Here is a 16,942-nt window from a genome sequence, read left to right as displayed (position 1 = left end):
CAGAAAAATAAATGACCATGGTTTTTTGGGGTACCCCCTCATATATGTGGGCGTCTATAGCCATGCACACACATACATATGACATAAAGAAGTGGGAATTTGACACTTGTCTCAGTAGTTAAGGCTGTTAAGGACTGACGGCTAATTTTGTGGTTGAAGCTATGACCATGACAATGGCTTTTTTTCACGTAAGCATTCTGACCTTGTAGGGAAGCATACTACAGTGCACATGGCGGGTCAATGAGCTGTCTGGCGTCTGCTCTAAAGTAACAAGGGGCGGCAAGGGGAGGCGGAGATGAAAGTGGGCATGCCACGTGTTGTCACGGATGAAGCTGGGGCTTGCTCTCCGGTCCACTGTTTGACATGTGTCTGAAAGTCAGCCTCGTCAAACAGGAGACCTGCCTGCATCAGGCTGGATCCAAGGCCACCAGGAGAGGCCAGCTCACGAGGTACCCACACAGGGTCCACAGGGGCTGTGTTGCTCGTGGCCACTAGCAAGTTTTATTGAATTCGGTTATAGGCCTTAAGGATGAGGTCTTAAAGTCCTCAGAGAGTAAGTGGAGGAGTGAACTGAGTGTGCAGTTAAGGAAAATCCGATTCATTAAGTCAGCATTGACGGGAGTGGACATCCAAGCCCAAGCAGAGTCCACATTGCGCATGGCCACCTGGGGCGGGGGGCTGCAGCTGCCACCTGTCCCAGCGCTGAACCAGGCAGGACACACATACGAAGCACCTACTGCGTGCGGCATGCTGAGACCCAGCGCTGTTTGAGGAGCTCACTTTCTGGCTTTGACCCCAAAGGTATCCGTGGCACGCTCAGTCCTTAGAAGACAGCACAGAATGACCCCATGTCAACATGAGCATCCAGCTGTTTGGACATAAGAACACTAACCACACTTTTCAATCGATAAGCTAGAAGCCACTCACTTCAATCCCCACCCTGCTTCCACCCCACCCCCACCCCCCAGTCTATTCAGCCTGGAGCCATGGCATTTGGGGCACTCTGGGCTCCTGGTTTCAGTGGGATGTGAGCAGGACTCTTCAGGTGAAGTGGCGGCATCTGTGAGATTCTGGCCTCCTGACCTCAGGCGGAGCGGAGGAGTATTGGGGTCTTTGTGGACTCACTGTGGCTCCGGGTGCTCAAAGCTCCCCAAAGCCCTGGCCTGTTCCCTGGTACAGTATCGTGAGCAGGAAGGCGCGAGCCTTCGGTCGTGGGTGTCCACCACGTTCCTGGCCTCACAGGAGAGGGGTCCAAGGACCCAGCTGGCTCGGCTATGACAGTCAGACAAGAGCCCATGGGCTTCAACCTCTGCTGCCTTTAGCTCCCTGGTCTCCAGACAGGGTTTAGAAAGCAGGGTGGAGGGGTGCTTAAGCTGCTTCTAGTATCCCAGAAGGCGCACGAGCATTCCCAGTGGCCCTGGGTGATATCAGCAGCTACCAGCCAGCATTCTATCAGCCTAGTGTTTGACGCCAGTGACTTCATGCTTATCAGAAGCTGATTCATCCCCCATTCATGCCTCTGTCCACTCATCCTCCCATCCGTCCATTCATTCAATAAGCATCTGCCGCTATCCATTCCGTACCAGGCTCCGTGTGGGGCTCTGGGGACCACAGAGATGAACCCTTGGTAGCCTCCAAGCGCCAGTGGGGGTGGGGGAGGAAGTAAGAGTTACAATAGATGGTGACAGGAAGGAGGCTAGGTGCGTCATGGTTACGTGGTTACGCGTTGGGCTGCTAACGACAAAGTCAGCAGTTCAAAGGAGGAGACTTTCTACTCCCTGAAAGAGTTACAGTCTCAGAAATCCACTTCTACGCTGCCTATAGGGTCACTGAGTCAGCATTGATTCAGTGGCAGTGAGTTTGGTTTGGGGCAGTGGAGGGAAGCCTTTGACTGCTCACCAGAAGCTCAGCAGTTTGAACCCCCCAGTCCCTCCATGGGAGAGAGAGAGGTGGCAGTGTGCTGCTGTCAACATGTACAGTCTGAAAGCCACAGGGGCCGTTCTACCCTGCCCTGTGGGGTCTCCGCGTTGGAACCCATTTCACAGCAGTAGTTAGTAGACAATGGAGGGAGAATGAAAAATGGGGAAAGACATTAGCTATTTGTAGATGCAGGTTTTCTGGTAGGTTGACTCATTGCTGTGAAAACTTATAGTTTGTTTGCAAAGTAAAAAAAAAAAATTTTTCCCAACAACTCCAGAGGATGCAGAATTAAAAGTAACCATCCTCAAAGCCTGCTCTCCTCCCTAGAGGCTCACTGTGAATAGCTTCTTGGGTGTCTTTCTTGATATTTTATGAGGAGTCTCCCCTTGCCCCTGGTACAAGGAAAACTTGTTTTCTGCCCTGTGCTGTGACGGGGCTGTCTTCTCTCAGCACCCATTCCTTAATGGGCTCACAGACGGTCACCATACCCAATACCTGAGGAGAGAACATGTGAAAAGTGGAGAGGGGGTCCCCAGAAAGCACCCCACCTTCATCTTGCACGGTCTTCCCACAGCCCTCGCCTCCCACGACTACATCCTGAAGATCGTGCCCACGGTGTACGAGGACAAGAGCAGCAAGCAGTGGTACTCTTACCAGTACACAGTGGCCAACAAGGTATGTGGGGCCGTGGGTGGGCCCAGCCGTGTGCGAGCACGCCCTCTGCTGGCAGAGAGCAGGGTGACAAGTGGCTAACTGCATTTCCTCCCCTGGCTGCTGTGGCCAGGCTGCCCTTGGGGAAAGATGGAAGGCCCAGCCTCCTGCTCTCAAGTGGTTTCAGAGTCAGAGGTGCGGGTGGGGGGAAATCTAACCGAGAGACAGGAAGGATCCCAAGGATCCAGGAGTTGTGTCTCCACACCCTGCACCTGGTCTCCGTCCCCCACGCTTGGAACCTGTTTCAAGTCCCTTGGAGCTTCCCCAGCACTCAGGTGCAAGCACTTTATAGAAACTCCGAGGGCCTGGGAATCCCACCATCCCACCTGGGTGGCCTTCAATTGCATGGCTATTAACGGGAATACCCAGGAGCCCCACCCAGCAGCGCCCCCTGGGCAGCAGCGTATGCCCAGAGCCAGTGGAATGGGGTAGCCCCACAGAGTCTGACATCTGGAAGATACGCTGCCCCTGACAGATGATACTCCCCACCACTGTCACCAGAACTCTCCTTTTCTTCTGCCTCAGGACTCATTATTTTGCTCAGTTAATTAGAAAGCAAGAGGAAGACCCATCGTTTATTGAGTCCTTCCTACAGGCTAGCCCTTAGGTTAAGCTCTTTCTCCAGCATCGTTTTGAATGGTGGGGCCAAACCTCAGATGGATGGAGGCTGTACTCTCCTCATTTTACAGACTAGGCCACCAAGGCACAGAGGCAGATGTAGAGCTATAAAGTAGCCAGTGGGGATTGAAAACCATTTGGGGGAACTCCAGAGCCTAGACTCTATTTTTAACTCTCTACTGTGAGTTATGGTGGGAGAAAGATGTAGAGTTCCAATCTCGGAAACCTACGGGGCAGTTCTGCCCTGTCCTGTGCCGGTGCCAGGAGTCAGCATGGACTCAAGGGCAGTGAGACTGAGTTCTGAGTTGGAACCGGCTGGGTGGCAGTGGGTTGGGTTGACAGTTCACAGATGCTCGATCATTCTCACCTGCTCATTCTGAGCAAGAGGCCATTGAGTTGGCCAGCGTGGGGACCACTCTCCTTGGGGTCTTGCACCCCTCTCCTGGGAGCCACTTAGGTTGATGTCCCATGTGACTCTCCAGGGGAGCGTCCCCTATCTTATTCACTGTCTGTTGCAGCCTCCAGGGCTGCCAGCATGTGGTGGCTGGGAGACAGTGACTGGTGGGTAAGCAGGAAGGAGATGGGCTCTGCGCCACATGGGACAAGTCACATAACCACCCTGGGCCTCAGTTTACTTATTCGTAGATGGGAATCTGACCCACCTCATAAAACTGTAGTCAAACAAGGCACTGTTTTCAAACTGACTGGTACCCACGGCTGCTGTTTCTCCTTACTTGTCTCTGTCCTTAAGCCCTGGGCTGTCACCCAGGCAGTCGGCCTGCCCCATCAGCGATCCCTGGAGAAAGCTGATCTTCTTTGCCCAAGGCTCCTTCCCCACAGCTCTGGCAAGAGCTCTGGCCAGAACCGCTTGCTCAGCTTCCTCCGTGCCTCTGGCCCCATCCTTCACTAGGGTGTAACTGCACACGTCAGGCCGACGCCACTCCAGCCGACGGTCAGCTCTCCAAGTCATCAGCACAGGGGGATGGGGCAGCTCGCTGGTCCAGCTGGTCCAGGGAGAACAGCCCAGAGGAGTTCGCATTGCAGACAGAGGGTCTGTGGGTCCTCAAACCATGGTCCTGGGGGGGGCGGGGGGACTGGCCCAAGGCGCACTAAATCCAGCTTCCTGGCGTGGCATCCTCTCAGTGCACACTGGGCCAACTGAGGCTCAGAGGGCTTATGTGACTTGCTCCAGTGTCACAGGGTGGTGGGAGCGCTGTGCCCTCTGGCTCTCCGGTTCTGCTTTTGGGGGGTTGTGTTTTTAAGACGTATCTGACACACGTGTGCATGTGCTCATGCACACACCCATGCCTGTCTGTCAGGCGTAGCTCAGAATGGCCCTCCTTGGAGAGTCTGCTACCCACTGCTGAGGAGAGGCGGGCTTTGTTTCAGGCCCCTTTTTGTCTCCGCATGTAGACTCTTGCCAAGTTGTGTTTGCTGCCTCCTCCACCCAGTCACCCCTGCCACGGGAGGCCCAGGCATGCTCCCCTGCCAGGCCCCCGGCAGCCACCACAGGGCCAGCACAGGAAAGGCCCCTGTGATCAGGTGCTGAATGAATGACTGAAGTTTGGATGGCCTCGGAGCTCTGCTGATGGAGTGGTTGCATTGAACTGCTAACCCCGAGGTCAGCAGTTCAAGGGCACTAGTTGCTCTGCGGGAGAAAGAAGAGTTACAGTCTGACACCCACAGGGGCAGTTCCTGCTGCCCTGCAGGGTCTCTGTGAGTCGGCATCCACTCCCAGCCGGCCGTGAGAGGGGAGTTACAGGGGATAGAAAGAAGGAAATGTCCTCACTCCAATGGGGGCTGCTCCTAGCTTTTAGGGTCAGTTTCCAGGCAGTGGGGGTCAGAAATAAATATCCTGCTGGTGTTGCCTGTTCAGAGGGCAGAGCTGAGAAGCTGTACTGATGAGGGTCTACCCCCACCGCAGCAGAGGGAAAAAGCCCCAGGGGGAGCCTTGTAGTCTGCCACACCCCCTCCCCGTGAGACAGGGTGCCCCTCTGATTCTCACACCCCTCTTGTCTCCTCCCCTCCCCCCCCCCCCCCCCCCCCCCCCTCCCCCCCCCCCCTCCCCCCACCCCAGGAGTACGTGGCCTACAGCCACACGGGCCGCATCATCCCTGCCATCTGGTTCCGCTATGACCTCAGCCCCATCACCGTCAAGTACACGGAGAGACGGCAGCCTCTGTACCGATTCATCACCACGGTGAGGGCGGCGCGGCCAGGCCAGCCGGGGCCGGGGCGGGGCTCCCAGGGCCCGGGGCTGCTCAGAAACTTAGCAGCCACTTCCCCACCGATGACTCAGGGATGCCCTCCATGTGCAGGCCAGGTCATCCCACCGTCAGCGGGGCGCTGCCAGGGACCATCGGACACGCGCACTCTTTTTTATCTGGATAGAAATTGTCCTTAGCCAGGGTTTCGCCTTTTCTGTATCAACACTTAACTCTTCTTCCTCGTCTTTCCTATATCTAATTTCCATTCATAGCTGCCGTATTGTCAGGGACTTTGTCGTCTGCCTGCTCTCTCGTGGTGCTGGCTTCCTTCCTTCCTTTCCGCCCGGCTTGTTCCTTTCATTCTCTGAGAGTGCTCTCTCCGGAGCCTGCTTGTCCCGCGCAGCTCCAGCCGATGTCCGCTTTCTTTTACGTGGTGCGGTTCTATCCGTCCAACCCGGTGGTTCTCAACCTGTGGGTCACGACCCCTTTGGGGGTCAAACAACCCTTTCACAGGGGTCACCCGATTCATCACAGCAGCAAAATGACAGTGATGAAGCAGCAACGAAAATAATGTTATGGTTGGGGGGGCACCACCACATGAGGAACTGGATGAAAGGGTGGCGGCATTAGGAAGGTTGAGAACCACTACTCTAACCCCTTCTGGCCTCCCCTTCTGAACACCCTTGGGTCAGAGTGCTCTCCCTCGTGGGCCAGGCGGTGAGCCAGGGTAGTGGGCTCCTCACGCCCTTGGAGACCAAGACCCGCTGGTGGGTGGATGGGGCTTTGTCTCTCTGCACCTGTTCATACTGTTGGTCATGGTCAGGGTCAAGGGTCTTTCTTTCCCAATGTGATTAGGTAGGCCTTTGGGCAGGGTTCTGGTACAAGAGAGACCCACAGCCCGCAGGAGCTGCTTAAGGCGGAGGCAGGCCTCCGGCCAGGGGCCCTGGTGGTATACAGCGCTTTAATCCTAAAAGGTCAACAGTCCATGGGAGAGAAAACCCAACCGTCTGCTTCAGGAAATAAGGTTACAACCTACAAAACCCTACGGCCGGTCCTATGCTGTCCCGGATGGCCCCTGTCATTTGGAGTCTGTTCAACACTACCCAACAAGCCCCAGTTTGGTTGGACCCAGGCAGGGAGGTTGTCAGGGGTAGTTCTGGCTCTTTCATTCTCAGATAGAACTCGCTGGTAGAAGGCACCTGTTTAATTCCAGGCTGAGGCCTGGGTAATGCTCTCGTGGCTCTGGTCAGCCCCAGGTTCTCTGCGGTCAGGAGCATGGAGTGCTCCATGTGGCTGGGAGGCCTAAGTCTTATGCCCCTTCAAGAACCAGCCCTACCCAGTCCACATGGATAAAGATTGTGAGGGGCAGGGGCAGTCACTAGAAGAGGGAGGAGAGGGTGCTGGAAGGGCAGAGGTCAGATGCCAGGACAAGGCTTCCATTTCTAACCTATGGCGTAGGGGTGATCATCCCTACGCTGCCCACCTCACAGAGCCTGGAGGGTTCAGGAGACCAAGAAAGGGCATCTCCTTATGCACGTGGATGGCCCTGTGGGCGCAAAGGGTGTCCCTAGTGAAGTGCTTGTTTATGAGCCAATGTACGGTCCATTTGAGCACAGAGGCTTCCTTTTGACAGACGATGATGAGAAACGTAAGCTGTCCAGCAGGGATTGGGCACAGAGACACCTGCCAGGCAATCAGAAAGGAACGAACGTCTGAGTTTAGGCACAAAGAACGCCTATAAATAAATCCACCCAAAAAGGTTAAGCAGTTTTCTAGAAAAGAGAGCAAAGGGCCCAACCATGGGCAGAAGAGGAGAAAGCTCACGGGCAGTGCAGAGATGCCCCAGGTCACCAGCAAAGGGAGGAAGGAGATTCAAAACAAGATACCCCCAGTTCCAGCCTCTCCAGCTGGCAGGAACCAGAAACACGGGCATGGGCACTCAGGCACGCTGCTGGTATGTAGGAAAGTTGGCACACCACTTTGGAGGGAGATGCACAGGGCCCTGTGGCCCCTAAATCAGGGACTTTGTGAGTGAGTGGTGCTACCCAAGGCCCACCTTAGCCCAGCCCCCACCAAGAACAGCACTCTTCTGTGTGGGAGCCCTATGTTCAATTCCTGACCAGTGCGCCTCATGTGTAGCCACCATCTGTCAGGTTTGCACGATGCTGAACAAATTTCAGGGGAGGCCCGATGGAAAAGATGAGTAAGAACAGCCTGGCAAGGAAGGAAGGAAGGACAGCCCGGCAGTCTCTCACAACTCAGCCAGTGTCGACCTCATGGATCACAATAGCTTGTCCATGGTACACGGAGTGGCCCTGAGTCAGGGCCCCACTCAGCAGCAAGAAGAGACAAGGAGGCACCTCCCTGCCTCCAGGTGGGGGTAGCCTGCTCTCCAGAGACCCGGAGTCTGTGGAAATGCCCCACATCCACACTGCACTGTAGGGTTGAGGACAATCATTCACGCACCCCTTCCCATTTGCCCCCTGTAAGGTAGGCAGCTGAGACTCGGGCTGTTGAAATCCCATGCCAAGTGGCTGAGTAATAAAGTACTTGAAGTATGTGTCAAGCATTGGCTAGCCTTCACCACGTGCCAGGCTGTGGGCCCAGTGCAGCGCTGGCTGAACCAGACACAGACGTACCCTCCAGGAGTACACACCTACAGGGGATGGATGAGGGGGACCATGTCCTCTCTGTCAGGAGACGTCCAAGAAGGAAGCCCTGAGACGGGTCATGAAAGAGAGACGTTCGAGCAAAGCAGATTGTGGGTGCTAAAATGAAGAGTCCCTCCCCTCCGAGAGCCTGGGGGTTCCAAGAGGCTACAGAGAAAAGACCTGTCCCGTAACATCCAGGGGTCCCGGGCTTTCTTGACTCCTCCTGCCTTTGGCCACCAGCTCTTCTTCCAGCTCTGCCAGCCTCAGGCGTGTGGGCCCATGGGACCCAGGGCTGTGGGGAACCTGCCCTCCATCACGCAAACCAGGTGCCATACTCTGACGCGTGGCTGACCCCTGTGGGTCAGAGGAGAACAGGGTTGTTAGTGGCTGGTCGTTCAAGAAATTGCCAGGCCTTTCTTCCAAGGCCCCTCTGGGTGGACACGAACTGCTGACCTATCAGTTAGCTGCTGAGACAGTAACTGTTTGCATTGCTGCAGAAATTCCCTGTGCCTGGTTAGCCTGGTAGTTTATCTGAAGGCCCTGTCAACAGAGGGGTCAGCTGTCCCAGGGAGATGGCGTCATTGTGGAACTTCTAGAGCCCTTGTCACAGGGCAGCAGATGTGGGAAGATGCTCTCCTGGGCACACGTTCACGTAGCACAAACACCCCTCCCTGGGAGCTCTCAGACGGTAGGTGGAGTTGGGGTGGAAGTGGTCACACCTGCTGTGGCTTCTCTTCCTCTTTGTAAAATCAAACACTTGTGTGTAAAGCCCTGGACACCCTCTCCCTCCACCCCCCATACACACACACACACACAGGCCTCTGCAAATAGCTCTGCAAAGGGGCTAGGATGTTCTCATATGGTGTCTGCGGGGGCTGGGAGGCAGCTGCAGGTGGGCCTGGAATGAGGAGTGAGTGTGGCTGAGGGGGCTGGGGGCGGGGTGGGGTGGGGGTGGGGGCTGGTGGGAGAGGCATGTGTGGCCTCCCAGCTGCATTTCAGTCTCGGGTGCCTGGCTTCCTCTGGGTTGTCCCCCCGGGTCCAGCTGTCTGGGAAGGTCTAGTTTCTTCCTGGCCTGAGTAGCATCTCCTCCAGGAGGCCCTTCCAGGCCCTGCTCTGCGCTCTCCTTGGACATTCCTCACCAGTGAGCCAAGCAGGTCGTGTTCGACAAGCAGGTTGTTCCCTTAAGGGTGCCCCTCCCACCCCCATGCGTGCATTTGTCCCCTGACCCGCCACTTGCCGAAACTGTTGTTTGGAGAAGAGCAGTGGTGACAGATTAGACGGCTTTGGAGGCGTCAGATCTCCTACCATGTGTGGCTTGTTTTATTTTGGGGAAATGGCCTGAAGTCACAAAGTACCAAATTGGGCCAGTGTGCCTCTGATAGGTCCTCACCCCCTCACCCCTCCAGAATTCACCCGACGGCAATGGCATGCTCCCCTGGGGTCACCGCTGAGCCTGTCTCTTGAGGAGTTGTGTAGCTCAAGGTGATGGTCAGGGTCCTTAGTCAAGCCTCACCCTAAGAAGCAGTGAGACCCTGCACCCACTTGCCTGTGTTGCTGTCGTTGTTAGTTGTTCCCCAGGGAGCCCCCAGCCCATGGCCCTGGCCTTATACCCAACAGCACTAAAAGCTGCCTGGTGCCATTGTGGTTCAGCGCATTTTCCTTGGCTGATTTTCAGGTGGCCAGACCTTTCTTCCTAGTCTGCCTTCATCTGGACACTCTGCTGTCAGGTGGTCAGCATCACAGTGACATGAAAGCCTCCACTGGGTGGTGGTAGTGGCTGTCCATGAGGTGCACCAGCCAGGAATCGAACCCATGGGAGGCGAGGATTCTGCCCTGAACCACACTGACACCCTCACCCTCACCTCTCCCCTTACCAGTGAGATCATCCCCTAAACTTGAGAGTGCCTACCTGAGCTCCCAGGCCCAAGTCACCTTCTCGTCCCCAGCTTCCAGCATAGGGCCTGGCTTGGACAGGGGACAGCTGCTGGAATAGGTTAAAATATGAACCGTTCTTCTTAAGCCTTAAAATGTACTGGGAACGTTTACAGCGAGCGCCTTTACGTCTCTCAGCAACCTCCGAGGTCAATAGCATTGGCCTTGTTTTATATGTGAAGGCAATGAGGTGCAGAGAGGGGAAAGGACCCACCCAGGACCACACAGCTAATACATGCATGCCTGTGGCTGGCACTTGACCCCAGTCCTACTTCAGGAGCCTCCATCTCCCCAAACAAGGACTTTCAAGGGTGCTCCAGCAACAGAAGCCAGAAGTCCTTGGGCCCTGGGGGTCTTCGTCACGTAGTGCTGCTCTCTCAGACATGCCTCCAGCCTAAGGGCCCGCTCTCAGAGTTTGGGAGGCTAGAGGTCTGAATTCAAGGCGCCGGCTCTCAGGGAAGGCTGGCTTTCTCTGTCCACTCTGAGGAAAGGCCTTGCCCCTCAACATCTGTGGGACACCCTTGGCACTCTCCTGTGTCTTGACATCAGTCTCCCCTGGGTCTAGGAGGTTCCCAGCATCCGAAGGATGCTCTCTCCTCCCGGTTCTTCTTTCATTCTCCTTTTGGCTCCTGTCACAAGAAGGGATGCAGGCCTCACACTCCAGGGATGCACCCTTACGTTGGGTCGGACTGTGACTCTTACAACCGATCACCTCCGTTAACTGCCCAACCACTGAGAAGCATGGCCCAGCCACGGTGACACGTACTTGGGGGGAACACACAGTTCAACCCCCGACAGTAAAACACCAGGACCATTTGATCTGTAGACTTCCGTCACATCAGCAAGCACGCAAGGCAAGCCTGCATTATAAAATCATAACCACACACACCCCATTTAAAAAAGTGCCAACTGTCTGTTCAGGGCTGGTTGGCTAGCAGTTCGCAGGTTCCCCTGCCCATAGCCGATGACAGATTTTGCCCATTTGTTTGGACATCTGCAAACATTTGCCAGAGACAAAAGGTAGCAGGTGCCACCACAGGGAGGGGGAAGGTGTGAGGAAACATGGGCCGCCCCCACATTGTCGTTAGCTGCTATTGGAGCCAGCGCCCACCTGATGGTGGCCCCCATGGACAACAGGAGGGAACACTGCCCGATCCTGTGCCCTCCCCATGGCTGGTTGTGGGTCAGACAGTGGTGGGCCACAGGGTTCTCCTGGGCCAGTTTTTAGAAGTCGGCTGCTCGGCCTCTTTTTCTAGTGGGTCTCCATCTGGGTGCCCCACTGAAACGTGTTCAGCTTCCCGCTGACAGACCGGCGGTGGCAGCTCACGTCCAGGGACCTAGTAGAAGGCATCTATGTGAGAAGACGGGCTGAGAGGGACCTTCAGCTATGGGTGAGCCAAGGTGTCCCAACAGGGAAACGCTAACCAGTTGTCAGCAAGTCGATTCTAACGCAGCACTACCTATGAGTGTCTGAGCAGACCTGTGCGCCATGGGGTGTTCATGCAGCTGCATCTCAGGAAGTAGATCACCAGGCCTTTCTTCTGAGGTACCTCTGGTTAGACTCAAGCCACCAATCTTTGATTAACAACTGAGCTTTTTAACTTGCACCAGCTGGGCACTTCAGAACAAGCAGGCCCTTCGAAAGAGCCACACAGCCCTGAATTCTGGTCAGCCGGGCACATGCGGTCAGCATGCGATCTTGAACAAATCATTCCCCTCTGAGCCTCTGTTTCCCCAGCTGTGAAATGGGCTCGCCACGTGTACCCACCTCCGCCCCCTCTCCCCAGAAGTGGCAAGGGTTGAACAAGGAGGCAGAAAAGGGCACCATCACAGGCCTGGCCCTTAGGAGGTGCTCAGTTCAGCTGGTGTTTGGTTTGGTTTTTCAGTGGAGTGGAGGACGGGTGCTTGTAGCTTATCGCCACGGTAAAATGGTTGGGAGTCGACTCTGCCCATCTCGGCCCTAGGAGCTGGGGTTCTGACCGCTACACCACCCTTTCCCTTGCGGACAGACCTTCCCAGGGGCCAGGCATCAGCATTCCTTCCAAGCCGGTGCCCACCCCCACCCCCACCATGGCACCACCCAGGCTGGTGCTCTCATCGCCGGCTCCAGCCTGTCTGCCGCGGCCTCGGACGGGCTCCCATGCATTATTTATTTCCTTGGACTGTGCCTTTTCCACAAACTCTTAAAGCAATGCCGACCGGCTGCACGGAGAAAGGAGATCAACGTTTCCTGGGCACTGAGGGTACGGCAGGCAGGCCGGTGGGAGTCATCTCAGTCCCCACCATGACCCCCATTTTACAGATGAGATACACTGAGGCCCAGAGTCATCAGCTGGCATCCTGGCCAGTGTCCCAGAGCTGAGACTGAGACCCCGCCTTCCCTCCCCGGGAGTGTGGGTGCTGAGACACAGGAAAGGCGGCAGGGTGAACTAGCAAGGGGTTAAGATCCAGTCGGAAAACGCAGCTACAAGGAGTCCCACTCATGTCCTTTCTGCATCATGAGCTGGCCTGCCGGCCTCAGCAGAAGGCCAAGAAGCTGGTGGCCCCTCGGGGAGGAAGTCGCCGAGGAAGAGCAACGGGCCCTTAATGATGCCCTCTGAGGAAACAGATACCCTGCCCCTCTCAGACCCCCAGGCCTGCAGATCCCATTGTGCTGCGTTTGTTTCTGGAGCCGTGACTGTGGGCCACAGGCGGCTGCCTGTGCGGCTGTGGTGGCCCTCCCAGCCCAGCAGCCCTGCTCCCTACCTCTTCCAGAGGACTGCTGTCCCGAGCCCTCCAGCTCGCCCCCGCCCTGGGCCCTGCCTGCCTGGGAGACACAAGAGCGTGGCCTTGCTGGCAGGCCATGGACACAGGCATTTGAGGCCTGTGTGTGACATGGCATTCTTGTTCAGTCCCCACCCCACCTTGAGACACCGGGAGCTGTCAGACCAGGCTGTGCGGAACCCCAGAGCCCTCACCCTCTCGGCTCAAGACCACACAGACCTCCCTCCTGCCCCATCCTGAGCTCCCTTCTCCACAGCCTTGCAGCTGCTGGCCATGCCAGGAGTGTGAGTGTGGACTCCTCCCCTCATGGGCCCTCACGAGTTCTCACTCAATCACTCGCTCCTTGACTTGTGCGACCACCCCGGCATGAGCACTTGTGTACCAGTTACTCCCGCTGTCACGGCTCTGAGCTGTCAGGAAAAAGAATTCAACAACAGGGTTCAGACAGAGCCTTGAGGAGGTACCAGGGGCTCCCCAACTGCCCAAAAAACAGAAACAACTTTGGTGACCCTCGAGCAGGGCTGCGGAACCTTCTTTCCGCCCAGGGCCATTTGGATATTTATAGCCTCATTCTCAGACCACATGAAATGATCCACTTAAAATCTCACCTGCTAGATTTGGGCCCACATTTAATTCACTGGCCCCTAATGTGTTGGCTGGTGAGGTGGGTGTTAGCTGGCATGGATGATGTCCAGGGCCTGGCCTGGCCCATAGACCAGACATTCCCCCTCCTCTGCCTGAGAGGGCTGTTTATGATCACAGACCTTTCTTGATGCTCACCCAAGGCACGCTCCTGTATGGGCCTCAGCTGCCCCCTCTGTAGAATGGGTTGCTGGGTAGCCCCCGGGGGCCCTTGGGACATGTTGGCCCTGTGCAAAGAAGCGGCCTGCCAGTTCCCAGTGCCTGGGAGGGAGGCCCTTGCAGTGCAGAACGGATGCCCGTCCCCGAACACATTCCCACGTACCTGCCTAGTATGGCAAGGGGAGGGTGGACATTGAGACCCCAATGCCTGCTCTGGGGAGCACTCTGCTTTGGAGCTGGGTTTCCTAGGGAGCACCGTCTCTGAGAGGAAGGAACTCGCAGATCTCAGCAACACGGTGGAAGCCTACAGATCAGCCCAAAGACTAGGCCAACTATCATGTGCGAAGTGCAGCAAGCCAGAAGTTCTTTCAAGGCCAGAGCTGGTCAGTGCCGGCCATGGTGCAGACCCGAGCCCGCTCGCCAACCTCACAGCACCGAGCTCTTCCGCTGCCCCAGGAAGAAGGGTCCCAGAGGCCCCCACGGCCCTCCCCTGTGCCAGAGACCACCTGGACACTGTCCCTCAAGAAAGTCTTCTGCGTGAAGAGCAACCAAGAAACAGGCACCGCCGTGCCTTTTCGACGCGTGGCAAGCCCACGTGTGTCACAGTAGACCCGTGCTCGATAGCGTTCTGTCTGCTGGGTAGTCAGTGGTAATGGCCAGACTTTTCTTCGCAGACACCTCTGGATGGACTCAAACCTCCATCCGTGGGGTTGGCAGCGAAGTACATGAGCTAGTTACGCCACCCCTGGGCTCTCATGAAGGGCGACCAGGCCAGGGATCTAGCTTGCCTTAGCTTCATTCCCTTCCTGCAGTCTGTCCTTGAAACCCACTCATACCCCCCTCGGTCGTGTGAAGTGGGCCATTCAGGCAAGAAATGGTCGCTGTGACGAAGCCACTTCTGCCCCAGCACCAATGTAAGTGGTGAACCCAAGGGCCAAGTGCCACCGCTGAAGCGATGTGTGCGGCTGCGTTTCCCCAGGCCAGGCAATGCCGCGTTTGCAGGCTTTCCTGCACCAGCAGGGTGTGGTCACCCCCTGAGGCGGGGAGGGGAGGCATCACAGAGGGCTCCCACACGTCCAATCCAGGGGACAGTGCAGCCCTGGGAGCCCTCCCCACCCACCCCTGCCTTGCCTGTGCCATGAGCATGTAGGGAAACCCTCTCAGGTTCAAGATGAACTCAGAGGGGGCCCTGGCAGCATTTCTGTCTGCTTTCAAAGGGCTCCTGGAGTGTTCTAGAATGTCTCTTCCCCAGTCCTCAGTTGACCAGGGTGCCTCCGCTTCAGTCGATGCCCCAGTTGTGGCAGGCCAGTCTGAAAACATCACTAGATCCCAACACGGGGGAGCTCACCGCAGGGCCGCCCCTCAGCCGTGAGTGAGACGCACAGAAACTCACGTTGGGACTTGGGGTCAGTGGTTTAGCAGCTTCCATGCTCTGAAGGCCTCAGCTTCCCCACCCCCACCCCGGGCCAATGTTCTCTTCTGTTCCTCAATGCTTGTGTTGTGCCCTCTGCTGTGGGCCAACCCCATGAATGAAGGCTTCAGACCGGTGCCAGGTGTATGTGAGTCATGGGTTCTCAGGTTCCAAATAGGGTGTAGATGAATTCAGATGTGTGCGTGTGTGTGTGTGTGTGTGTGTGTGTGTGTGTGTGGTGATTTCTTATTTCTGCTCTACCACACTTCAGTCATATTTTCCTGCCCTCTGATGCAAGGTCTAAAAGCATTATGTGGTATAAAATCTCCCATCATCTGATCCACTCGACCGAAATAAAACCAGCTCCCCTGCCGTCATCGTCCCTGCAAAGTGCCCTGCGTCATGCTCGGAGGCTGGCAGGGAGAGGCCTTGCCCACTTAAAACACTTAATAATAATCCCCCCAGTGCCCCCGTCCTCTCCACTCCTTGGGGGGCTGCACCGACTCCTCAGGCTGTGGTTGCTGGGGCGCCAGCTGCCCCACTTAAAGCCCCCCCCATCCAGACCTGCGCTGTCTTGGGCCCCACAGGCCTCCGCTTAGCTCATCTCTCGGAAATATCATTTTAAAAATAAGCCCCAGCTCGATTCCCACTTCCCTCATGCCTTCACGGTGTCTCCTGGCCTCCCACCATTGGTACCCGTGGGCAGCTGCGTACCCAGTGGTGTCTGCCCCTCCAGGCCTGCTAGCAGCCCCTTGGGCCCCCTGGGCTGCCTTAACTGTCAACTCCTCCTAGGCCCTATGCTCATTCAAGCAGTTGTTTGAATCACACTGATCTGGACTTGTGAAGAGCCCGTGTGTGCATCTGTGGAAGTAGATCACCAGGCTTTCTTCCAAGGCACCTCTAGGTGGGCTCCGATCATTCTGCACCCAGATGGGCACATTAACACCTTGTACCACTCAGGGACTCCAGAACGCCAGTGGTCATGCAGCCGACTGACCACAGTGACACTCCTTACCATCTCCAGTGGTGATTTGGGGGTGCAGTGTGCCAGACCTTTGTTCTGCCCCTGGGTGCACCTCCAGGCCTCCCATCTCAGGGGTAGCAGTTGAGAGCATTCCTCGTCGACCCCACCTAGGGACTTCCTGGTCAAACCCTTCCTGTTGGCACAGTGCACACACTGGTTTCTCGGTTGCCCACTTGCTCGCTCCGTGGCCTGGGCAGGTTTGTTTCACCTCTGGCCTCGTGGGTATATCAGTGAAGTAGCACTGGCCTCACAGGGCGGGGGTCTCCTCCTGATCCTAGGCAAGGAGGGTGGTTTGATAGGTACACGGTTATTTTGGGAGGGCTGGGGGGCTCTTACAGTTCATATTAAAATCCATACTTATATCCATTATATCAAACACATCTATACATATGTTGTCATCATCTTTTTCAAAACATTTTCTTTCTACTTGAGCCCCTGGCATCAGCTCCTCATTTTGTTTTCCTCCCTCTCCCACCCTCTCTTCCCCATGTCCCCTTGGTAATTTTTTTTTTTCATGTCCTACACCGACCACTGTCTCATTTCACCCACTTTTCTGCCCTGGGAGGGGGGCATGCATCAATCATTGTAATCGGTTTCCCCTTACCCTCCATACCCTTACCCTCCTAGTATCGCCGCTCTCCTTATTGGTCCTGAGGGGTTTTTCTGTTCTGGACTCCCTGTGTTTCGAGCTCTTATCTGTACCAGTGTACATGTTCTGGTATAGCCAGATTTGCAAGATATAATTGAGGTCATGGTAGTGAGAGGGGCATTAAAGAACTAGAGGAAGGTTGTGTGTTTCATCAGTGCTACACTGCACCCTGACTGGCTTGTCTCTTCCTTGTGGCCCTTCTGACAGGATGTCCAACTGACTACAGATGGGCTTTGGGTCTCCACTCCACCCTCC

At 56.0% G+C, this 16,942-nt stretch overlaps 1 protein-coding gene across 1 annotated transcript in view; it reads left to right on the top strand.

Moving 5' to 3' along the window:
* Nucleotides 1-16,942, top strand: part of ERGIC1 (endoplasmic reticulum-golgi intermediate compartment 1) — a 137,213-nt gene that overhangs the window by 114,690 nt on the left and 5,581 nt on the right. Inside the window, exons 8-9 of the mRNA XM_045284868.1 lie at nucleotides 2,495-2,595; nucleotides 5,327-5,449. Coding sequence (XP_045140803.1) covers nucleotides 2,495-2,595; nucleotides 5,327-5,449 — 224 coding nt within the window. The remainder of the gene's footprint in view (nucleotides 1-2,494; nucleotides 2,596-5,326; nucleotides 5,450-16,942) is intronic.

This window comes from Echinops telfairi, unplaced genomic scaffold, assembly GCF_000313985.2.
Source record: "Echinops telfairi isolate 266 unplaced genomic scaffold, ASM31398v2 ScPeMD7_7469;HRSCAF=8507_0, whole genome shotgun sequence".
Classification (NCBI taxonomy): Eukaryota; Metazoa; Chordata; class Mammalia; order Afrosoricida; family Tenrecidae; genus Echinops; species Echinops telfairi.
This window is presented reverse-complemented; position numbering and strand designations above follow the sequence as displayed.